Source organism: Rhinolophus sinicus, linkage group LG02, assembly GCF_036562045.2.
Source record: "Rhinolophus sinicus isolate RSC01 linkage group LG02, ASM3656204v1, whole genome shotgun sequence".
Lineage (NCBI taxonomy): Eukaryota > Metazoa > Chordata > Mammalia > Chiroptera > Rhinolophidae > Rhinolophus > Rhinolophus sinicus.
In genome coordinates this window covers 74,358,437-74,384,732 of record NC_133752.1, presented here as the reverse complement: position 1 = coordinate 74,384,732, position 26,296 = coordinate 74,358,437, and the positions used below count along the sequence as shown (strand labels likewise).

The window sequence follows — 26,296 nt, the reverse complement described above, 5'->3', positions numbered from 1 at the left end:
GAATTCAACACCCTACTTGGTCTCAGGCCAAAACCAGGAGATGGAAGTAAAGGTAAGTACCAGCAATCCCAAGTGAGCTGGTTTAGTGAATTCTGCTCACCACTATTCAGTTAGCAGCTTTGGGCTCCTGTGAGCATTGGGGCCAGGTATACCCTTGGGTTTACTCTCAACATGTCATCATGGATAGAGGTCCTAACGCAAGGGCATCTGTCCTCCCTCTGGCACCTTGCTCACCTTTAAGGCTGTTCGGGAAAAACCATCACCCTTCACCTCTCCTGTGAACCCTTCAGGCACCACGTGTCTAGCTCCATGTGTTAACATGCACTCTGCTATGAGTCATGCTCAGAATGGAATCCTTGCTTCCCATTATAACCGTGGGTAGAAAAGAGGTAAAGACAAACTTACCCTGTTGCCTAATGTGACAAAAATCATCTTTTTCTTCTATATAACTGTTTCCTTATGTCAAGAACTAGAGTGAAGTAATTACTGGAATATGGTAAACTCTTTATCAAGCTGAGTGCTGTGTACAAGGGTGATCATTATATAATTCTATGCAATCATTTCATGATTTTTAACCTTCCATAATAATATTTAAGGAAAAAAAAGAATATTGCATCTAAAAGTGATGGAAACGTTCAAGAAATTTGCTTGCTATTATCACCACCTACATATCTGGGACAGAGTGCCAGGAAAGGTACATGGGCATTTTGGAAAGCTATCGGTATCACAGGATGCCACCATTTCACAGCATATTTAGTCCCTGGTTCAACAACAGAGAAAAAGGCCTTCAGCAAGATAGACTGAATGACAGGGAACCTGGGGGTAGCCCTGGGGAAAGTGGCAGAGTACAGCGACTTGAAAAGGCATGGTTTTCTATAGTCAGTGTTGGAAGTTGACCATCATTTGGTTGTTTCAGTTAATTTCCACTGGCATTGCCTGGTCTTTCCTGGTTATTGTGTGTCTCGTCTCAAGGTGTTTGAATCCTTCCACGGAAGGCAAGTCCTTAGTGACTCCTACAACCAGCTCGTAACTTTGAGTTGCCTTAAATAGTTGACTCCAAAATACATAATATGCATATGCAAATAGGCATCATTGCCATCATCTCTGTCACCCTGGACCAAAAGCTAGAAAAGAGCTTGATTTTTCTCTTCCCCAACTAAGAAAATTGACCTGCCCCCACCCGCTTCAAAAAGTCAGTGGAGGGGGCCGGCCCGGTGGCTCAGGCGGCTTGAGCTCCATGCTCCTAACTCTGAAGGCTGCCGGTTCGATTCCCACATGGGTCAGTGGGCTCTCAACCACAAGGTTGCCAGTTCAATTCCTCAAATCCCACAAGGGATGGTGGGCTGTGCCTCCTGCAACCAGCAAAGGCAACTGGACCTGGAGCTGAGCTGTGCCCTCCACAACTAAGATTGAAAGGACAACAACTTGACTTGGAAAAAAGTCCTGGAAGTACACACTGTTCCCCAATAAAGTCCTGTTCCCCTTCCTCAATAAAATCTTAAAAAAAAAAAAAAAAAGTCAGTGGAATGCACAGTTGATTTGAGTATTTTATTTATAAATGTACATTTACTATAAAAGCTGTTGCATTTTAGACAATTTATTTTTTTACTATTTCTCAGAGGCATTTTAGAATAAATATTTTAAATGAAGGTTAGTGTAACTGATATAGAACATTGGCCCACCCAGCACAGTAACATCTTTTGGACGGACTCACATATGAGGTGGATCATTTCAGTTTGTTAAGTCTCCTACACTGTGTATAGATAACTAGAATATGTATTGCATTAATAACACTACATAGAAAGAATGAGGAAATGTCATGAAAGTTTGCTAGTGAAAAACAGCGTTACCCATTTTTTTCTTAAGAAAGAGAAGGGACTAGCTTTTGGAGTGTGAGAAAAAAAACAGACATACTTCCTCAGGAACAATAAATCACTCACTTGCCTCATCTGTTTTTTAAGCAAACACATTTACATTGTAGCTCAACAGAGTAGAGCATTTTTTTCCCTGGGATCTCAAAGATGATTTGAAAAGAAATAGATCATACTCATTATGCTGCATTGGAAAAAACAAGATCTAGTCTGCCCGAGCTGCCATGTAACAGACTCTAAATGAAATATAAATCAAATATAAATAGAAACAGTTGGCAATTAGAATTTAGAAAATGTTGGAGATTATTGGGCTGGTGACTATTGTTCATTATGGGAAAGCACATTTCGCAGTTGGAGAATGGGCTTTATTTTTCTTGACTCGATTCTAGCTTCAATCCATGTACAATGAGTCTCACTAAGAAATATGTATAAATGGGTTTGTGAAACCAGAAGAGAATGTGCAATATTCATATAATCCTTACATAACAGATGGAGTTCAACATGTAAAAAGTATTCTATAAAAATCGGTTATGAATGATCATATTGTACATGTTTTGTGCATTATTTCTGGTAAAGTACTCTGCTAATATCATGCAAAGTGTAAACATCCACATTATCAAAATATTTAATAAAACATGCAGGTGGTTAATCAAAATATTGAACTTAATCTGTACATTTTCAAAATGTTTTTCTTTTGAATATTTTTCTGTTTTTCTTTTCCTTTTTTCAGTTTTTCCCCCCCTGTAAAACAGAAAACAGCTCCATGAGAAGTCTTGGGAACTTGGAAGTGACTTCATCCTTCTTCAATGTACTGCATCCATAATTCATCACAGACTGTGTGCAACAGCTTCGCATCTTCTAAGGCACAATTTTTAATGAAATGATGTATAAATTTCAATCTAACAACAGCTCATCCAAATGACAAAATGGTCAAAATACCTCCAGTGGCTGAGGAAATTTCTGCACTCACATGGAACCCACATGCAGAGAACCATCTAGCATGTAAATAAATAATTGCTAGCCATATGCAGTAAGATACAGAAAAAGAATTATTGCTTACATAGCAGAAAAACATCTACTTGATCTCCTTTTATGACTACATTAACCTATTAGGAGGATATCCATAGTCTACATTCACAAAATGTCATCTTCACTTATTTGCCGTCATTTTAAGGCAGAATAAATAGTTCCTCTCTCCCCAGTCTTAAAGAAAACAACCTGGAGATTTAAAAGTTGATGTTTTTTAGTAACTTGATTCCTTTCTTGGCCAGCTGAAACTTATCACACAGGGCACAAATTAACCAGCTCTCCATAGGAGTTCCTTTCTAAATGTCTCCATGAGCAAGGTCCAGGATTCTTGGTAGAAAGAGAGTTGGTGGGCGATGCCAGAGAATGAAGCAGATCTTCGGTTAGAGTGGGCAGGGCATATGTGACCTGTGGGTTCTTGCTGATCACACACTAGTGGCTTATCACATCATATGTCATTTAGATTCTATTAGGATGAACTGAGTGCTTTTCTTTAGGTAACTGTGCTTCAGGCCCTCAAAGAGAACTTGCAGGCAAGGGTGAGCAGTGGTCTCACCTCATGATGGACTTATCTTGATGGCAGCTTCCATCTGCCTTACATTGAGTCTCTTATTGAATCTAGAGCCTTAAGAGAAGCAAGCAACAAAGCTCTTACTGCCAGCAGTGACCCACCACTCTTCTGAGGATTAAACTTCCTCACAGATTTTGGTAATAACTTTGGAAATGATGACTTAAATATTCCCCTCTGGTTTCTTCCTACCCTTGGGCAATGTCACAGAGTGTAAGTCTCGCTGATATTGCAAGGGTTCTCTTTATTTGATGGAAGAGCCTCTGTTAATGACATAACTTGGGAAGTACACAAAACCTAATACTAACGGTGCAATAATTTATTGGTATGACTTCTACCTCAAAAGGTAAGTAACACAAATATTTCAGGATTACAGTATATATTTCTCAGACTAATGTCTTTGCATTAAAAACAAGGTATAGCTCAGAGCTATATGATGTGATTTTTAGTTTCTGAAATGCATTAATTGTATGCTCCTGTCTTAGAAGACCACATATCTCAAATTGGCATGTCTTGCACTTTCTGCAGCTCAATTTTGTAAACATAAAGTGTTTAATTCCTAGAAATACTAAAACAAAACAGGTTTATTGAATCATTTATCTCATTAACTCTCAAAGAAGAGAATAGCATATTTTAAACCATAAGCCTGTTTGACCATGCTGAGACCTTTTTTTGAACTATTTAGAATCATTACAATTCAATATTCTTTTGTATATACTGTGCAAATGCAAAAACAAAACAAAACAAAACAAAACAAAAAACCCGAAAGAACAAACAAACAAAAAAACAGGAAAAACACAAACACTGTGCTACAAAAGAACAGATACCATCGTTTAGAATAGCCTTTCAGAAGTTAGATGAATGCTGAGGAGCCCCTGAATCGCGGATTCTGTTAAACAATTGCCAGGGGACGCTATTAATAAATGGTGAGTGACCTGGAAGCTTGGAAACCACGTCACAATGTTGTGGGTTGGCCAGCACCTGTGGTAAAGAAATCAGAACACATTTTATTGAAGGAGTCAATGCTTCTTGCTTCAGATGTTTAAAAATTTCTGACATCAACTATGACCTCTGCCAAAGTCTCTTCCGTCTAGGAAGGGAAACTTGTGCCACCCTGCTACTCAACTGTGGTCCAAGGAGGAGAAGTATTGGTTCACCCAGAACTGCGGACTTTTGAGCACTTCACAGGGAGCCCAAGTGATTCATATTCCCTGTAAAGTTTGGTGGGAATCCTCTGGATTTCACCCTAAACCAAATAATCTTCATCAGGTTTTCTACTTTGTCTTCTGGGGCAAATAAGCAAGAAAATAATCTCTCATCTCTGAGTTCCTTTAGGTTTTGGTTTCTCTAAAAATAAATACATTACAACAGGAGGAATTTAACATATGATCTAGAAATAGGATTGCTAGATTTAGCAATTAAAAATACAGAACACCCAGTAAAATTTGAATTTCAGATAAAAACAAATAAAATTTTTAGCCTAAGTATATCCCATGTGATATTTGGGATATTCTTTTTTTTTTCTTTTTCCTTTTTTTTTTGTATGGAAATAAATATTTCATTTCATATTTAGCCAAATTTTAGTTATAACCACAAATGTGTACTAATTTTACAAAGAATGAATCAAGTGTTAAATGCTTTCCTTGCTATTATTGTCCAGAAGAATAAAGTATGATATCTAGATACAATCTTTATTTAACTTTTGAATTCAATGAATAATAATGAATAATAGCAATGGAGGAATTTTATAAAACATCCAAAGGCTCCACCAATTTCCCCAAAGGTTCTTCTTAATTTGTATTGTACAAATTCTTATCTATTGAAATTGTTTTTATTTTTCTCATTTATTATTCACTTTTTAATTGTTGCAACTCTACCAGACCCTATTTACCTGTGGGGCTTTACATTTCTTTTTTTTCTTTTAATATAATTTTATTAGTTTCAGGTGCACAAGACAAAGCAATACTTAGACATTTATCATTTATATCTATTTGGGATATTCTTATGCTAAATCCTGAGCATGCAATATTTGAGACATACAAATACAAGAAAAATTCATTATTTATCTGAAATTCAAACTTAGGCAAAAATCAAAAACAAAAAACCATTTAACTGGGCATCTTGTATTTATCTGGCAACTCTATCTAGGAAGGATGGTTTGGGTTCCATATTTCCTATTGAAACTTTCACAAATTTCTCCTTCATTTTAGGCACTAGAGCTGTGTGATGAGGCAATCTCCACATAGGAAAAGACCCCAGGGATTTTGCGTTAAATGCATTTCATGCGAATGAATGATGGAACAGACACAGAGACACAGTCATCCAACATCCAGGCACAAATGGCACAAGTTAAACATGTGACGGCTTGATTCATGACAGGTAATTTGTTTTGCACTTCCATTCCCATTTACATACGAACTTAAAACCTGTTTACGTTGCTTTTAGGAATTGTATTTTAATATGCTGTTATGCTATTTTTCCCCTCCAAGAGAAAAATTTCATTTAAATGTGACTAGTTACTTGAGGAAAATCAGATTATATATTCTGGTTTTATCATTCCACACGATGAAATTATTTGTTTCACTTAGAATTCCTATGATGTAAACCACCTTTCACATCTATCCATCTCCCCTCTTCTCAACTCAGATCAAAATCAAATAAAAAAAGAAAGAAACAAAGATGATTTTTAGCCATTTCTTTCCATTCTGACTCTTTTATTGCATCTGAGGTATATTCAACCAATTCACGTGTATTTATACTTCTTTAGCTCATTATTATCCCCGCCACCTATTCACACCTAAGGTATATATTTTCTTATGAAACTAAGAAAGAAATGAGCAGTATTCTCATATGTGCTGGTCATTCTCCCTGTCATATATCGACTTAATTAAAGTTTAGCTTAAAATGATATTAACATTTATTTGGGAAAATCAACATGAGGGAAGAGTTAGGAAAATCTGGAAAAAAATAATTGGAATGAAGTGGCCTTTATTACTCAATATTAAAACATATTGTGAAGCTATAATAATTAAAACTGCTTGATACTAGAGAGTAAATAGGTTATTAAAACATAAAATATCCAGAAATAGACCCAAATATATATGTGAACTTAATTATGAGAAAGCTGGCATTTCAAATTAGTGAGGAAAAAATGGATTATTCATTAAGTTTTAGTCACAATTGACTAATAGAAAGAAAAGCTGGATATCTATCTCATTTTTTTTACCCCCAAATACATTTCTGATGTCATATATTTACATGTGAAAAAGAAAACAAAAAACAATTTTAGGGAAAAAACTCAGATAAATGTATGACCTTGGAGTACAGTGAGAGTTTTTCTAAGTAGGAAGTAAAACCCAGAATCCAAAAAGGGGGAAAAACAACAACAACAACTATGTTTAATTACCTAAAATAAAAATTTTTTCTATGAAAAAAGTAAAAAAGTAGAAAGACGAATGATAACTGCAACAAGCAGCAAATATAAAATATAGGGAAAATTAATTTACAAAGAACTCATACAAACCAAGAACAATGGGCAAAAAAATAAAGAAATAAAAACTTTTTTTTAATAGAAAAAGAAACATAATGCTGACTAAACATATGAAAAGATGTTCAAACTCAATTATAATTAAAAACATACAGATCAAAGCAATGAGAGTTTTTCCTCCCCCACCTAGCAGAGTGGAAATTTTAAAAGTTTGATGATATTCAGAACTGAATAGTCATGGAGAAAAAGAGGCTCTCTTAAACACTTTGCAGGAAGAGTTTATTTTCCTGGAAGATAATTAGGCAAGTTGTCTGAAAATTTGAAAAGCACATGCCTTTTAACTCAGCAGTTCTATTACTCACAATCTGCCCTATGGAAATGCTTACAAACGTCCATCAGGACATACGAACAAGGATGTTCATTAGAGCATTCAAAATATATTAGAAAACTGGAAACAACTGAAATGCCCATTCATGGAGAATTAGTTTTAAATTATGTTAAGTCCATACAATGGGTTTGTCTGCAGCTATTAAAAACCATTATAAAGAATGAGGAGAAAGAACATGTTATATGGAAAGGATATGTTAGCCAAAAATTGTCAAGATATATTATTAAGTTAAAAACAACAGCAACAAAAACTAAGTACAGTACACTGTGACTATGTATTACCTTTGTGAAATAAAACCCAACACATATCCAGGTAGAGGTATCATGCACATATGTATCTGTGTGTGTGTCTGTATGTATGTGGGGGTGTGTTATATGCACACATATACACACATACATTCTGTCCCCTCCCCAAACAATTATTAGAAAGTGATTATGTGGTTAACTTTAGAGATTCTTTACTTTTAATTTGGTATCTTTCTGAATCTGAACAATCCAATTTTTCTAACAGTGTACCATCTATACTTTTTACTTACTTATGTTTTTGAATGTCTATAGAGGTTATCTAGGCAGAAAGATAATGAGACTTTGTTGTTTTCTTAGTATGTTAGTATTCTAAAAAAACCTCTAGTAAAATATTGCGTTAAAAAATAAAGAAAAATCCTATCTTTAGTCTTCCTCCAAATCACTTTCTATTTTTCATCTTATGAGACTGTTACAGGAACTCCACAGTTCTTGTCTTTAGATTTGGAATTAAAAGCAATGAATGCCCTTTACGTCTGTATACATAGGAGAAAAATTCCTGGCCTAGATCCGAAAAGCTAATTTCCAAAAGAAATGACAATGAATCACCCAACTTCTCAATTAAAATAAAAATCTGGATGAAAACAGGTCACTGTCACCCAGAGGTGGGTTCACGTTTGTACTCTGCTGGCATCATTCAAGCACTTTAAATTATGAAAGAAATTCATATTTACAGCACTTTTCAAATCTGGCTCCAGTCCTTAACCTAAGAGTGCCCTCTTCTGGTTCCATGATTCACACTCAGCTGGGCCACAGGCTGAGAAAAAGTATAATTTATAGAAGATGATTGGAAAAGGGTTTAGCTTTTTCCTTTGTAATATATAAAAACAAAACAAAAATCTAGTTTAAAATAATATATAGTTATTATATATTATACATGTATATATGTATTTTTGTATGCATGTATATATACTTATGATATACATATATACACACATACATACATATATATGGCACACTATTTATACCACATTTTATATATTCAATACACAGTATAAAAATAAACATTAATATTATATATTTATACCATATGTACATATAGCATACACGGTATAAATATAATATATAATATACACAATATGTATAGTATATACTATGTATTATATGTATAATATATTACATATGTATAATATATAATACCTGGTATAAATATATAACACATAATATAATATATAAATATATAATATAAAAATATAATACATAATATAAATAGTACAGTTTGATGGTACCAGCTCTCAGAGAACTGTTCTGACCTCAAGTTAAATGTTTATCATAGATCAAAATCACCTGAGTTTGATTAAATTTTTATTTCTCATAGTTTTATTAAGAATGCATATATTTCTCTGACTATATTAAATCTACAACTATAAAAGAACATAATTTCAATTTTTAGTCTTAAACTCTTCAGTCTTACAAATTTAGAGACTTATGTTAAAAATGCTGTAAAAATGTTACTTCATTTACTTTGAGAAATAATAAAACATTCTAGAATTTCAAACTCCATTTCTTTATTCCCCCCTTTTTTTTCCAAAGCGAGTTTCTGAGTGATGTGTCACACAGAAGAGTCTCTTGCTGTCCAGGTTATCCACCAGAAGGACTTTTATGGTGAAGAGCCAGGAAGGATTCAGAGGCTAGTCACTGGCTAGTTTCAGAGATTCTAGACAGCAGCTGGGCAACAGCACCCCCTGGTGCCCCTAGAACTGACATGACCCTCCTATGGTAGGAAACCCGGATACAAGATCGGAGGGCAGGCTGCTCAAGGGAGCTTGAAGGCAGCACGTACTTGTTAGGCTCTAATAATATGCTAAGGTATTTTGGAGGGTGGCAGGGATTCACAAAGAAGCAGAACCACCATTTGATCTCTCAAGGTACTTTCAAGTGAGTTGGGAACAGCAAGATACGTTGTCAGGAAACTCCAGAATATAGGGCATGTAGGTACCGAGGAGTTGGTGCTTGATGTAATGAACAATGGAGAGCCGTCTTCACACTTAACCCAGCCACCAAATGGTGCTGATCTTCTAAATACATGCTTCAACAAGTGAATATTGTTTCACAGACCTTGTATCTTCTGCCTCACCAAAACCTCTACGGTGAGCTCAGGCAATGTCTCAAAATTGGCATACAGTTTTTACCTGCTGGTGTATTAATACGCTTCTGGATGAAAAGAATTTGGCTTCTGGATGAAAAGAAGTAACTTTGGGTAAGAAACTAGTGGTAAATAAGGGGTTATTTCATTATCGCTTATTTTACCTAGATGCTCATACAATACCTCGTTCCCTCAGGGTAGGAATGTCAACTGTTGGGGAGAAATCATTGCATTCCTAAATTGGGTCTTATGAAAAGCATATGATTGCACTCATTCATCTCAAGGCATTTCACCCCAGTACTTACTTCGGGATCGCATGTAGCATTCATTACAGTTTAGAAGACCATTTCGAATCCTAACATCCGTCCCACTCACTGCATCTCCAAGCTGTCCTTTACAAATCCCACACTATAGGGTACAAAGAACAGAAGTTATAAGGTGCATAAGGAATTGTTTCTCTATAATGCTTAGTTGCTGTTTACATGAATAGCACAATAATCACTTCTACAACCCCCACATTTATTGAGCATCTACTAATACCGTGTTTCCCTGAAAGCAAGACTTAGCTGGACCATCAGCTCTAATGCGTCTTTTGAAGCAAAAATTAATATAAGACCCGGTCTTATTTTACTATAAGACCAGGAATATAATACAATATAATATAATAAATATAATACAATATCAGGTCTTATATTAATTTTTTTTCCAAAAGATGCATTAGAGCTGATGGTCTGGCTAGGTCTTATTTTCAGGGAAACATGGTATATGTTAGATGCTGCACTTAGAGTTGACTTATATCAACAATATACTTTTAGCATTTCATCCTAACTCCTTGCATTTTATAGACAAGGACACTGGGTCAGAGTGGTTAGCTGCCTTGTCCAAGGTTGTAAACCTAGTAAGCTGAGGCTGTTGACCTCTATCATACACTGTTTCTCAATCAAGATGGAAGAACCATTTTAAACAGATTAAATCCTAGTGGTTTTAAATAAACACACGGCCAACAGAATTATCAGTTGAAACTTGTCTGGGAATAATCTTTAAATGCTTTCCAGCATTGTTGGTGAGTTCTGCCAGATCAAAATTGCTAGGAAATAGCTATTCACTTTATAGTTCCATGTTAAAGGCAGTGATACCCAGAGGAACAAATCCACTGAGAATGGATCTCCTTTCAGCCAAGTCAGACTGAGTGCAGAAGGAGGCTGGGGGAAATACGGTGCTGGTTGTACCAGAGAAGGTGGCATTAGGGTTTGCCAGCCTGATGCCAGCCTGTTGCCAGGACATCAGGACTCAAGCCCAGGAGGAGAGGGCCAGCCCCAGACTCATGCGTTAAAGTCACCTGGGACAGAAAGAGGCTTCATCCCAATTATGTCACAAGTTGCATGTACATCCAAAGGTAGGTGATAAACCTCAGAGGAGATGTACCTTAAAGCATCAGGTCAGTTCCAGGAAGTGAACAATTAGAGAGAATAAAGGCCTTGACAGTATAGAAAGCAGGTCTTTTATCCCTTGAGGATCCGCAAAGACTCTTTGCTACCTCGAGTATTTTGAGTTCTGGTAATGTTTCTGAGAACAAACTATGGTGTGGGAACATATTATCTTGGCATTACCATGGAATTTTAAAAAGTACATTCCTTGAGCTTCAAAGCACACCTAGACAGTTTAGGACATACATTATCTAGGTTAATTTTACAATAAGAATATTGATAAATTGAGTCTCATTAAGTACCCATATTGTATTTTGCTTTCCAGTGGTGATTGATATTATTCAATGAATCATTTTGGGACAACTTCACTCACTTTTCCTTAGCTTATAGGTAAAGTGGGAATGGTTTTAAACCCATGCACGTTTACTTTATAGTTGAGGAAACTACCAACAAGAGATAGAACAAAATTCAAGAAGGAAAAAGAAAGCATGACAGGGTTATAGAGAGAAATAAATGATTTATTCATATCTAGAAAGAAATGACTTATTCATAAGTTTTGGTTTCAAAGCTTACATATTAATTCGAAATGTCCATAAATGAAAAACAAAAAAGATGGGAAATACTGATGTAGGCCAACTTATACATTTTATAATAAATGGGGTATAACTGGTTAGCTCATCTACTTATTAGCAGGCGGTTTGGGACTAGAATCTAGGTCTCCACATTTTCATTTTATTTATTAATTTATTCATCTAAAAATATTTACTGACACCATCTTTTCTAGGTGCAGAAGAAATAGTGGTGAGCCAGACAGACAGTTCCTACCCTTATGGAGGTGATAGTTTATCAGAGGAGGTGATAATCAAACAATTCAACAGTGAGAGACAAGGTCCCCAAAAGGTTTTGTAAGGACCTGTAACAAAGGTGAGTGACAGTCTGGGTGAGCAGGGCAGCTTCTTAGAGGAAGTGATATTCAATTTGGGATTCAAGACATATTCATTCAGAGACTTATAATTTTGCAACTAGCTATAACCACTTATTGACAGAAACTCTCCCATGAGGTAAAAGACTAAAAACCTTCAACATTAAGTCACAAGAGTTTGAGAAGTAGCAAAGATACTACATTCCAAATAAACCCACATGGCCTAAAAGATTCAGAATTATCACTGTCCTCCCAGGGTGTCCTTCTCAGCTTCCTGGTAGATAGTCTTTAGCAACAAAAGCTGTGCTTACAGCCTCATAGAACAAACCTGTTTTGCTTCTTCTCACTCAATATCCCAGAGGGATGCATGATAGCAGAGTTTCCTCCTGAAGGATGGATTCCCCACACACTTCTGTACAACACAGAAGGGGTGGCCTCCTGAACAAAGGTCATTGGATGTTCAGGAGGTATTTCTCAGCACATAACAATGCCAAAAGACATCACAAAATTGTACTTAGAAGTGTGATCAATACATACCTTAAAGCACTGGATGTGAAAATAGAGATTGAGGGTCTCGATGATCATGGCAGCTCCTTTCCCCAAAGGAAGCCCACAGGAAGAGCACAGCTTCTTCCCACTTATAGACCTAGGTTTAAAAATATATATAATAGTGAAATGTTCCATCTAGAATAGTTGGTTAAACACACAAACATGTAGCCTAGTGCAAAAAAATGAAAACATGGATTTTAAAAATGTTTATACCCTATTTCCCCAAAAATAAAACCTAACCAGACAATCACCTCTAATGTGTCTTTTGGAGCAAAAATTAATATAAGAAGAAATAGTGAATTTATTTTACTATAAAATAAGTTACTATAAAATAGTAAACTTATTTTACTATAAGACTGGTATAATATAATATAATATAATATAATATAATATAATATAATACCCGATCTTATTTTAATATAAGACTGGATATATAATATAATGTAATATAATATAATATAATATAATATAATATAATATAATGTAATATAAGAGCCAGTCTTATTTTACTACAATTTTTGCTCCAAAAGACGCATTAGAGCTGATTGTCCAGCTAGGTCTTATTTTCGGGGAAACACGGTATCATGAGTGAAATGACAATTACTGAACTGATAATGAGCAGGAATTAAGCATTAGGTACAATTTGCAAATGACTGCTAGACTAAATACAATAATAGGCCTCCATTGTCACATAGAATTTGGTGTGCATGTGTATGTGTGTATGTTTTAGTTATTTGTTATAAGAAGTTTGTGTTGTAGTCTATTCAACCATAGTGATCAAATGCCTTGAAATAATTCAATATATTCAGCATATGTTTTTATAAGCCCTAAAAGATAATCATGTTTAACTTTACTAAGGTTTCAATGTTGCTTGAAAATTTTCTAGAATTGATTCATTGGCCCACTAGGGCATTTATTTTTACTTATTAAGAAAAAAAATTTGTTTTTGGTTTAAAAATAGACAGGCAATTGTGATACAGCCCAACAGGTCCCAGGCAGATAGGGAATCTAATCCCTGCTCTGTCACCAGGTTCTGTGATCTGGTATAAAGAATTCACTTTGGGTTTCCCCTTTACCTTTTAAATGAGAGAATTGGATTAGATTATCTCTACTACCTCTTCCAGTATAAACACTGTGACTCTATAATCTGGACACTTCACGTCCTCTCTGAGGTGTAAGCCCCTTGAGGGCAAGGGCTGCATGTACCCCAACTCTATACCCCTGTAGCCCCTAGCACAGTGCCCACCACCAATGGACTAGAATCCAGCCCAGCAGCCCGACACCAGGTGAAGTATTAGATGGCTATCTTCTAAGCAGATTTCCCACAACTGCGTAGAAGATCAGATCAGATTGCAATGATGTCGATTGTCTGGAAAGCTTCGGGGATTACACAAGAAATTTTAAAATATACACTATCATTCAGAAGCCAACGGGGTACAGAGGGACAGAAGAAACAGAAAGGATGACAAGAGAAAAGAGGAAGAGTTGCCCTAAACAAACACTGTTTATTAAGATTTCCCTCATGTTCAGTAGTTAAATGAAACATCTAACTCAAAGAAAATCTCTGAGTACTCAGTAACTAGTCTCTCCAGTGAATGGGAACTCACGCAGCTTTTAAGAATATCATGGGCCCCCATTAATGTCCAGAAGCAATCATCAGAGAGCTTGAGTAGGGTAAAAAGAAGGATGACGTTTCATTTCTCAGCTGCTGCCTGGTTCTCTGTAAGAGCCATCAGCGGATCCTGCCTAGAAGGACCAAGCCATCTTGGAAGGAAAGGCGCCGACTTAGGAGCCCAGCAATTGTCTGGTGGATTTGATTATTAGATTGCAGGTTCCGCACAATATAATTAAAGGCTTATGGCCACAGCCGCACCAACGTCACACTCTGGCTGGCTGCTGCTGGATGGGGAATGTGTCTTTTCCTCCTGCCTGCCTGCGTGTGTGTGTGTGTGTGTGTGTGTGTGTGTGTGTGTGTGTGTAGAAAGAGACTTGGATGGACAACACCCTCAAAATCATTTGGCAAGCACTAATTTGGGTAAAATTATGCCTGGCAGGCTCCAGTCAAATCAAAGCCACCTTGGAAAGGCTTGCTGACCTCTTGTACCTGTTTGGTGACTGGCCAGGAGGGGTGGGAGGGCAGGAGGACAAGTGCCCCGCCTGGAAGTTCTCTCGAGGGCTTTTCCTGTAACATGGTAAAGGAGCCAAAAATTATGACAAGAAAAGGGAAGCCCAATCCTACAAGAAAAGACATTTTAGATAAGAAAATTAAAAATTTCTTTGATAACAAAATAAAAGACCACAGAGTGTCCTAGTGGTAATTTTTTATAAAGGACAAAAATAGTAATTCCATCTAGCAAAGATTATACATGCATTTTCTGCATAATATCACATCCAGACTGGCATGGTTCAACATAAGAGACAGGATGTTTTTTCTAATCTCTATTATTGCCAGGTTCTTGGCTGAGTTAAAATTGCAAGCTGAGTTACATATAAAAATTATGGACTGGGTGGGAGGCAAGAGGTGAGTAGGAATATAGGGAAAAGCTTTTAAAAAGAGCCCAGAAATAAAGGGCAGAGCTGAAAGGATGCATTTTTCAGTGAAGTGGCTTCTACCCCTATCAATAAATTCATTTTGGAAACATGTGATTAGGGGTGATAAACCCAACATTTAATAAACACTGTGTCAGAGGCATCTACAAAGCAGGTGGTCCCCAGCGAGAAGCTACCAGAATGATTTTACAGGTGCTGTTGGTTGCACAAGCTCTGCCTGTGATTAAGTTGTCAGTTCTGGGTTCTTGCTTATAAAAGTTAATTTCATTTATAATGAAAGGGATAGAACACAGAAAAAAAGATAAGAGAAATGCCAACACAGAAGTGAATATAGCATAAGTCCATCTGTCTAACTGCTTTCAGAATAACTCCCTGAGCTCCCGCCAATCTAAACTTCCCTACACAGGCAAAGAATGTCTTCTCCAAAACATCATGTGTTCATATAATATCCTAAAGTATAATCACCATTGCCTAAAAAAAAAAAAAGGTCGAAAACCGCTGCAATAATCAATAATAATAATGATTACTTCTACCTGATTTTAGCTTCTATTGATTCTGAGTGTCATCTAGACATATAGAAATGAAATTGTATAGACATAAGAGAAAAGGAAGAAATAATTCAAATACTGTATTCAAAAAAATGCAAGAGAAAAATAAGGTAAAAAGATGAACTTATACAACAAGTTATCATCACCAGGACCCCATCAGCATTGTGACCACCACTGCTGGATGATACAGAACTTATTATTTGCCAGGCACAAGACCCTAGAAGGTAGGTATTATTATTATTCTCATTTTATACACGAGGAAACTGAGGCAGAGAAAGATTAATCAAGTTGCTCAAAGCCCTATGCAGGCAAGTGGCAGAGTCAAAATTTGAATCCAGGTGGTCTGGCTTCAGGTAGAACGATTGGTTAAAGTATAACGAATATTATATTTTAAAAACTGATTACGAGGAACCTCTGGTTCAAACGTGACCTTATGGGACTGTGGGTTCATTTTGAATTCCTCTACCACTTAACCAGTCAAGTACTTTGGATAAGTTATTTAATTTGCCCGAGCCTCAATTTCTTCATCTGTAAAATGGGAACAACAACCCAATTAAAGTTACTGGGAGAGTTCAGTGAGTTAATGTCTGAAAAGAAGAGAAAAGATATGTAAACCCTTCAACCTAGTGTGCATTATATTGAAATGCTTCAGAAATGTTAGGAAATTGTTGTAAATAATTTGTCGATTATTGTTGCAAAACAATATAAATCTTACAAAATTAGAATATAGCCTAGAATATAGCTACTTAATGGAAGAGAATGATAATGAGAGAACAACATTTTTTCCCTTGAAAGAATATTTGTCAGGCTGACACAATTTAACTCACTTAAATAAACTATTAATACAACATGCCTGCAAATTCTTTCCAATGTTTAGATTTGTGCATTAAAAACATTACTTTGCCTCTTCCAAATTGATAAATTCAGAGTGAATATTTACCTGCCAGAAAGAGTGTCCCTGATTTGTTACCTTGTCAATCAATGAGATTCAATGGGGAGGAAGCACAAAAATGCTGCTAACATTATGTCATCTCACACTTTTTCATTTCCCCCCTTCTTAGTCAATAAATTTAAAAAAAAATGGATTCCATATTCATCTTCACTGGTTACTCACTTCCGCCTTTCACTCGGAGATTCAATCTGATGGTTAATGCTTTTATCCAATGGGAGGGTTTTTGGCTTCACATCTTCTAAAATGTTCATTGTTGGGTTTGATACCTGCTGATTCTGGGGTGGATCTGAGGCCAAATAAAGAACATAAACTTAGTGCTCAGTAATGTCACCTTAATGCTGAGTAAGTCACCTTTTTTAATGTGCTAACGCCTTTTGAGGTCTCAAGGTGACTCCATGGAGACCTGGGCACCTGGTGGTACATAGGCGTTTATTCACTGCGCCACGGCGCATAAGCTAGAAGAGAAGCTTGCAGCCAGCAGACGTCATAGCTACTACGAGAACGAGGGAAGGTGTCTCACAGTAGTTTAGACATTGGGAATGGGCTTCTCCATCCTTACCCTGAACTAGCTGTGGGTTCATCCCACCATGAGGGGCCCCGGCTTCGTTATCCAGCTGATCGTCCTGATGGGTTCTTTTTGATACGGGGTTCTCAGAATCAGTCAAGGCTTCATGAGTTAGGCTGTTAAAATAAGTAAAAATATATATTTCAGGACAGAGATAAAAACAACTGAACTAAAGTTATTGATTTTATCCCTTAGGGTATGGAAGTACTAATTTCAATATGGAAAAGTAAATGGGGCAAACAAAACATTTATTTATTCATTTTATTTTAAACTAGATTTAAAATACTACTCATTTTTATTATCTATCAATTTAACAAGCTCAAGAAACCATCATTTCTGATGTCCTCCCCACCGCCCTATCCACAAAACAATTCAGTCTAATAATTTCAAGGGATTCCAGAGCTAACCGGACTCTCCCAGATTTTCATAAGAGAGGACTTAATTGTAGAAATCATTTGGGCCGCATGGGACTCTGGCAGCCCATGGTAATCCACTGGCCTTTCAGTAGCTTCTGTGTGCAAAGGAAGGAGAGATGGAAGAGATTTTTAAAAGTTTCTGGTGACAATAGGGATTGTCTGGAGAGTTAGCAAAAATTCACATACAATGCTTATCAGGGGTATTCAAATATTCCTGACGAGTGGTTTTCATTTCATAAAACTGGAAAGTCCTTTTAAACAGCGTCAACTGGAAACAGATGTGCCAGTCTAAGAGCTCTGCCAAGCTCCTGTATCCTACAGTTCACCCAGCCTTCTAGCTGATGAGCAGAGGAGGATTCTCAGAGCTAATCCCACCAGAAGAGCTCAGCTCTCAGTCAAACTTACAAATTGACCAGTCTTCGAAAATGACACTTAGCCTTTCGAATCTCCAGGTCGCACATGTAGGCTGGTCCAGCATGCACTTATCAATCTCGGTCTGGTATCTCAGAGCCCCAGAGGCAAACATCTGTCTTATAAAGAACTTGCTGCTGGCAGAGCACTGCCAGCCTCCTGGGTTTCTGCAGGTCCCTTCTAGGTTAGGTGGCATCAGTAAACCCACTACAGCCCAGAGCTACAACCAGATTCATCTCCCGTCTGAGCTAGCTCTGGATGCTGATTTCTGGGTGCCGTGTTGTGATCTCCCAACGGAACATGCTGGAAACCATGGGTGGGATGATGATGCACAACCAATTGATTTGTTGGTTGTCCTTGATATTAGCACGCGGAGTAAATGTGGCTTCTCACAGCTCGGAGGATACCAATAGTAAAGTACAGGTCCACAGTAAAACCACAGTTGGTGGGACCCCGGGGCATCATTTCAACCTCTGTCCCTGCAGACACATTAACCATTTCAGGCGAGTGATACTTAAATTTGGGGCTTTGAATTGACAACATGCTCCTTTGATGATCTATACTGTCTCCCCTTATTTTAAAAAAGGTTTTGCCTATTTAAAAATAAGGCTATTTATATTCAATAGCATAAGAACGCTGACTTCAGAGTTATTAGAATGTGTTTGAGCAATATGTAATGTATTACTGGAATGGTCATTTCAAAGCCGAATATCATTTGCATTAGCAATGAGTAGCCTTCCTGGGAGTGAGTAGGCAGAGCCTGGTTTTGCGCATTTAGACAGATAGCCTGGTACGGTTCATACCTGCCCTTTTCCTCCAGTGGATCACTTTCCCTAGTCTTAACCAATAAGTCATTGTTGTCCCCCTGGAATGTTTTCTTTTGTCTTGTCTCTTGTTCTTCTCGACAGTTTTCCAGGTCCACCTTATTCTAATGAGGGAAAACAAGAATAATCTTGAATGTAATTTTAAACACACTGGAGAACAGTCATCTCTGGCTATGGGCTATCTGAAGCTTTTCTTCAAGAATTTAAAGAACAGTTGTCCAAATTAACTGAATAGTAACTGAGTTCCCAAGATTTGAAATAAATGTGCAAGCTAGATCTCTCTCAAAATTTATCACAAAAGGGAATTGGTTAGAAAACCCACCTTTCAAAATTCAACAGTCATAGGACTGCTCATTTCAGGACATGTGGCTTTCTAGTGCCCACCAGTTAATTATGTTTAAATGCAGGTTATAGACTATCCCAGTCTTGGTATGACTTCTATCCACTATCACTATGACCTTATTTGGGAGCTATGGAGGTAGAACAGGCTTTCTGGGCTCTCTCCAAACTTTGAAGACATATGTAAATTTTATGTGGATTTTTTTTTTTTTTTTTTTTTTAAGGAGGGCACAGCTCAGTGGCCCATGTGGGGATCGAACCAGCAACATCAGCACCGCACTCTAACCAACTGAGCTAACTGGCCACCCCATCATGTGGAATTTTAAGAATGGGTTAGAAGCAACTCTTATGGAGGCTGGCGGAAAGCCTATTGTTGGCATCTTGCTGTTTCCATCCAGTGCAAAGAGATGCATGTCATGGCACAGAGGAACACATATCTGTTGAATGAATGAAGGGCACTAAGAAGGACATTCCAGCACATGGCTCACTAATCAGGATCTTGCCAGCTAGGGCAGGGAAACTTTGGTTGCCAGCCTGTGGGGGCAGATATGGCCTCAGTAGTGACTTGACTGCTTCTTGAGAAATGACTCTATGGCCGTGACAATGGCCTATAGTAGCTGACATGATTCTAGGGAAATAGCCAGTCCTGGATTTAAACTGGTGCAAAACTTGGCCTTGTGGTCTTGTACTTCTATTTAGGTTTCTTTATTGCACAAATTGCTTTTAATTTATGGCCTCACCACTGTTCCACTGCCTTCAGTCACAGAGGAGGCTGTAGACAGCTGGTCTGCAGAACTTGAAGAAACAGTAAATGGAACCACAGTGTCTTCAATTATTTTGCGCTCCTAAAAGGAAAGACAGGATTTGATGAAATAAAAAAAATTAAAAATCCATTATTTGCCAAGAGAAAAGTTTTATTAAGGAACTTCGGGAAAAAACCCATCAGGATTATACGCAAACAAGCAAGGCATTAAAAAAAGGTCTTATTTTCTAAAAGTACACATAAATCATATAATACTCTCAATGGGCAATGATTTACACACTAGCATTTAATTTAATAGAAAAACAAAAGTCCTTGCAAATTAATTAGTTAATGAGATTCAAGAAGTCTAATTAGAAATGCTATTAGGGATCAGATTATGCACAAAAATTATAGTTGAAGATAAAATTCACAACAATATTAATCATAAACAGATTTTATATAATATACATATAATGGCTTCCTTCAAATTCTCTAATGTGGTCTGGTTTGTTCATCTAAAAAAAGAAACAAACAAAACCAAATTCTCCTTCCCTCCAAATCTCTTTGGTACCATATAGTGAATGCAGTGGTCAGGATTCATTTGGCTTTGATATCAAAATTATCCTCATAAAACGAATTCAGTATTACCAAACATGCTTGCTTTAGATAGACACACAAATAAATAGATACTTTCATGTCATCTCTCTAAAATAAATCAACAATCTGACTCTGACTACAGAACAGATACAATTATATTGTCTCCCTTGATCATGACTCAACACACACCACAAACTAAATTTGGGGGAATTATGGTCTTTTAGAGCCTATTGAATATGACACTTTTAAAGAGGCTTATGGGCTGTGTTGTAAGAGAACACAGCCAGTGCATATACATACCACAGACTCAAAAAGTGCTGATACCCTGTTTCCCCGAAAATAAGACCTAGCCGGATTATCAGCTCTAATGTGTCTTTCAGAGCAAAAATTTATATAAGACCTGGTATTACCTCATATCATATCATATCATATCATATCATATCATATCATATCATATCATATCACATGATACCAAGTCTTACATTATAGTAAAATAAGACCTGGTCTTATATTAATTTTTGCTGTAAAAGATACATTAGACGCATGGTCCAGCTAGGTCTTATTTTCGGGGAAACACAGTAGACTTTGAGGAATTAGGACTACAAGGTCAAGATCCTTCTTGGGAATTTACTACCTCTTCATAGTATCTGCGTTCTTCCTCTTCCACCTCCTTTTGGGCCTTTTCCCACTCTTCTTTCAGCTTGTCCTGCTCCTTCTGGTATCTCTCCTGTCATGGAATTTCCATAAATTGTTACGAACCAACCCCTGCATGCATGATTGGGACTCTTCCCCACCTCCAAACCACCATGTACAATATGTTGTCAGGTTATCTTCTTGTAACATTCTGAATCTGATCCATTCATGCAACACAGGGGGAACAATATTATGTGGTATGCAAACATGTTAGGAACCTAAAAATCCAATGGAAAACAGTATTTTCTGCTGTTGGTGTTTTATAGAATTGCTCTTCAAATATATGAGTAGGCATTTGTTTACAGAAAAAGAAGAGATGAAAAGATTGAAAGATTCTAAAATCTTCCTTAACTTGGCTAAAGCATAGTTAGCTTTCAGTGGGTCCTTCAGAGATGAGTTTTGTCATTCCACTAATAGAACTACGTTGCTGTTGGGAGAGTTTAATACAAGGTAAAAAAAACCTTGCAGAATGGTCCAAAGTGGACAAGACGATAATTAGATGAGTAGCCGAATTACTGTTTGCTTATAGCCATGCTCCCAAAATGGAATGTTCCTAGCTTTAAGTAACTTCTGAATTAAGAGTAGCTTTTAAACAGCCCATTAGAAGGTTTCAATATCAGAACTGCCATTATTGTTTTCAGAAACAATACAACACTAATCACCACTTATGGGGGAAAAAATAAAATACTTTGAGTAAGAATGGCTTTAAAAATATGGCTCGAGTCCCTGACAGCTGACTAGCAGAAATGAATAAATGGAGATGAAAAGTAAGGCCTGAAATGGGAACTGACACCCAGATGAGTTGGAAATGGCATCCCTGACGTGACAGAGACAAAGGAGTCACTGAAGTGTACCTCACACAGTCAAGTAACAGGCTGATCATTGTCAGTCCTCTCTCTGCGGCTAACACAAGTCTGTGCTTCTGTCTTTCTGGGGAAGGCACTGAGATTTCCTCCAGGTATTATCTGTTATGTCATTATCTTAGGAGCAAAAGGGCTTTACTGGGATTGTCTGGAGCCTGGTGTTCTTATGAATGCTCTGGCAACACCATAGTTGGTCAACCGATGAAAGGCTTTTAATTCCAGGTAAGAATTTTGTTATCAAAACCGAATATTATAAAATTTTAGAGAGGGACTTCAGGGGGCTTTTCAGAATAGGGCAAACAGACCTCAACACTTCATAAAAGCTGAAAAATAAGCCAAGCTTTGTAGTTTTATTGGTTCCAGGGGCTCACATCACGTGCTCCCCTCCCTGAGAGGATGAATTAGTAATGGTAATGCAGGGAGTGAAAGATGTACATCTGTGCTACCCCCACCCCAACCCACCGCCCTTTCTTCCCGACACATACCTTGCAGGGAGTAAGAAGTCTGTGCTACCCCCCCAACCCGCCACCCTCTGACCCCACCAATGCCTTGCCCCAAAGCCCTCAGCCCAGTGCTGCCACACTGGGTAACAATTCGGTGGGACAGGAACAAACAATGTATGTGTCTGCACCTGTAACCATGCCACATGTCAGGGTGTAAAAGAGAGTGGCACCAGGGGAAGCACTCGTGCCTGTTGTCTGTACTTGGTGGAATTTCTAACTCTTGGCTGTTCACCAGTTAGCTGGGAAATGGGCATCTGATTTCCAAGAGAATAGCAGATGGCCAGGGCTAGTCTGAGATCTCCCAATGGACCTAAAAGTCCCAGCAGCTCTGCGACTTTGCTGAATCTGGTTCTTATTAACATTTTGATATTGAAGGTTTACCTCTATGCAATTCTGAACAGTGTCAAACTTAACTGTCAGATCTAAAGCCACATTACAAGTGGTTGGCTATCTAAACTGACCCCTATTCCCCACCTGTGGGAATTCAGGCAAAAGGATTAGAACAAAAAGATTTTTTCAAAAGTAAAATAAATTTGCATTAAGCATTGCTGTCTACATAGCAGCAGAATACCATAAATTAATGAGATTAAAAATTTGTTTCATTTATGATTTTTTGGGGGGTAAAATTAGTAGTATTTGGAGTGTAGTGGACAAAAACAGGAGTTTTAAAGTCATCCAGGCTTGCATTTGAAACCAGGCTCAACCCTTGTTAGCTGTGTTGTCTTGAGCAATTAATTTAACTTTTTTGAGCCTTAGTTTCTTCAATTGCAAACTGGGGCTTATAAGACATACTTTGAAGAATTTTATGAGAATTAAACTGGCACTTCCCAAGTATTCAGCACATATTAGTATCTAAGGTTATTAGGTTATTTTCTGAAGCCCTGTTACTCCACAAAACTGGCATGAAACAAGTAGGAACATGATAAATTTACTCCCAGAATTTTTCGACAATTTAAAATTAGCAGCTTTTACTTAAAGATAGAGCAAACATTTCTACTTAAGGAACAAGACCCAGGCCAAATTTTATTTCACACATATACTATCAAAAAACTTTTTGATAATTCATTCCCAGTTATACTTGGACTGAAATGTGATGGGCAACTAAGGAGGTGGTGAATGGTTGGGTTGTGTCTTAATAGTTGATCGATACTTGGAGAGTTTTTTGTTTTTTTTTAAAGTGAAATGCCTTTTTCTTGTGTTCATCTGTGTAACTTCAGGTAAAAGGAATTAGACACAGGGCATTGTGTCACACAGGCACAAAATGAACTAACTTAGACTCACTGACTTCTGGGAAGAATCTGATTCCATGCGTTTCCTGTGCTAAAAGTCTATTTAATACAACAGAAGTTGGGAGGGCATCATCTAAAAGAAAAAAGAAAAAAAAGGCGGCAAACCAAGTCCTACCTGGAGCAAACGTTCCTGCTCCTGTTGCCATTTTTCCTGTCGCCGGCGCTCCTCTTCCGGGTCCCATGCCCAGAACTTAAACTGCTTAGAAAATAAAAGCATGATCAGAATTGAGCCATGTCCTCAAGGCCAGACCAGGGCAAGAGTCACATTAGCCTACGACCTGGAACCCGAATGGACGTATAGAAGCAGACGGCTTCACATAGCTAAAGGTTCTCTTTGTTGGCAGAAACCACTTTTTAATCTTAGTCCTTCTTTGGTTTACTTCCAAGAAGCTGATATGATTCTGTGAACGTTTTTGGAACTAATGAAAACACGAAGTAATTAGCCTCTGGCATGGGAAGGCTTGTGCTTCATTTCTTTTAGAAGTGATTTCTTAAATGTATTCACGCTCTGGAGCGTTAGATACTCATTCTGCATATTGATCCTGGATCCAAGCAAATAGCGATGCTTATTTCAGCAGAACTGCATTTTGTAAGCAGTGGTGTTTGCCGCACTACAGAACTAGGTAATCTTTTGTATTGCTATTGCTTTTCCACACCAGCTTTCTCTATAGTGGCTTATTTAACTCAGCAATGCCCACCAGAGTCACTTGAGATCCAGACAAAGAGGAATCCTTGCCCAGGGACTCACATAACAAACATTCAAACCCAAAAGCTTTTTTTTTTTCTTTTAAGAAAGGTGTTGTTGTTTTTTTGTGAGCTTGGGAACCAAGTGAGACAACAGGAATAATGGGAGAAGGCTGCATGAGCCAAAGTGGGCATCCAGGCCACAGATTATGAGACTGAGAGAGTGAGGGGGTGGGGGAAGGGAAGGAAAATTATAGCTGGTCCCTGGGAAACCATCAAAGGGGGGCTTGCTATGTTTAAATTTGCCTACCCCATCACCTAGAGAAGGTGTCAAGGCAAGCCAGGTTCCCCAATAATTGTGCTTCCTATCTTCCCTCTGTTGGCGTAGTCTTGGGAGACACTTAGAACTGCCTGGGGATCTTGAGAGAAAAAGTGAGTCAAGGGTGGGAGAGTTAGGGAGAAGGGGGAGAGCCTGTGGCGGGGTTGGGAGTAGGCAGAATCTATCCTCCCTGGCTGCCTGGGAAAAGGACAGGGCCAGTCCAGTTCCAGGTTTAGATGGGCCCAGTTACTCCCCAAGATACCCACCTCTGTCCACCTTCTGCCCTGCCCCCCACAGACCTGGGCTACCACCCAGGTGCATGACCCCTGGGGCTGGCCCAGGGAAGCATCTCCAGCTGAGAATGCAGGCGAGGTCATGGGTGTTGCTTGATTTAAAACTTTATAAATATTTATAACTTTAAAATATTTGGACATATGAAATGTGGGCCTCAGTTGGTAGTCTTGCTGTGGTTATTGCAACTGGTTGGGATGGCCATGATGCCCACAAAAAGTCACAGAAAGGGGGGCTAATAAGGTGGGGAAATGTATTTCCTATATGCCATTCTTAGGACAAGTTATGCAAGGGGAAAACTATTTAATTGCATCTAATCTAAAGTTTCCCAAATTTTCTTGGACGACCAGAAAATGTCATCTAAGTGTGAATCGGAGGTGGGACATTCTGTTTGGATGAATAATGTTGGATGTTGGCTCCACCCAGCATTTTCTGAAGCCTTGCAAGCAGTTGAAATATGCAGAATCTCTCTCAGGAGCATGGCCCTTCTTTGTCTTTTGAGGGAAAAGGGTGTGGTGATGTGAATATGGCCATAGGAAGCCCAATGGGGAAAGTCCACTAGTAGGAAAACAAGAGCAACAGCTAGAAATTCTTTAGTCTTCAGATTTCACTAGGTGGTAATCGTAAGAATAAGTCAAGTGAGGAGGAAGCAGAGAGGAGGAGGAGGTATAGGATAGCAGGACTCTGCTCAGAAGAAAACGGAGAATATTTGTTAAAAAGCAAGAGAGAAAAACAAGTGGGCATCTTTCAGAGGAAGATAAAGGAGATACTAGCGTGATAAACAAGAGGGACAGGACAGTGATTGTGCTCCTTGGCTATTATTTGCTGAGCACTTTATAGGGACCAGGTGGAGACACCAGAGGGCTGAGAGTCCCAGCATTGTGGAGTTTATAATTAACTAAGCGTGTGCATGGCAGGATGGTGGTAGGGGGGTGGGGAGGTATGGGGGGATGAACAATATATAAATGGTCACCAGAAGACAGTGGGGTAACTGTCATAAAAGAGATATAAAGGTGCTGGAGGAAGTTGGAATGGAGAGCATTTATCCCACTTTGTTCTATAATTCATCCATTTACAGAGCTGT

The 26,296-nt window shown here is 37.9% G+C and overlaps 1 protein-coding gene across 17 annotated transcripts in view; it reads right to left on the bottom strand.

The window, feature by feature from the left end:
- Window positions 1-2,572: 2,572 nt before the first annotated feature.
- The window catches only part of LIMCH1 (LIM and calponin homology domains 1), a 348,524-nt gene continuing 324,800 nt past the window's right edge, over window positions 2,573-26,296 (bottom strand). For 6 of the 17 annotated variants that reach the window (XM_074324616.1, XM_074324612.1, XM_074324614.1 and 3 more), the window contains 9 exons: window positions 24,034-24,114; window positions 21,205-21,297; window positions 19,972-20,076; window positions 18,872-18,996; window positions 17,236-17,357; window positions 16,839-16,962; window positions 12,615-12,723; window positions 10,034-10,136; window positions 2,573-4,446 (listed from right to left, as the gene is read on the bottom strand). In XM_074324616.1, coding sequence (XP_074180717.1) covers window positions 4,421-4,446; window positions 10,034-10,136; window positions 12,615-12,723; window positions 16,839-16,962; window positions 17,236-17,357; window positions 18,872-18,996; window positions 19,972-20,076; window positions 21,205-21,297; window positions 24,034-24,114 — 888 coding nt within the window. In that variant the 3' untranslated portion in view covers window positions 2,573-4,420. Of the gene's footprint in view, window positions 4,447-10,033; window positions 10,137-12,614; window positions 12,724-14,721; window positions 14,809-16,838; window positions 16,963-17,235; window positions 17,358-18,871; window positions 18,997-19,971; window positions 20,077-21,204; window positions 21,298-24,033; window positions 24,118-26,296 lie in introns of all 17 variants that reach the window. The other 11 variants (XM_074324606.1, XM_074324610.1, XM_074324611.1 and 8 more) reach the window with 5 other exon arrangements.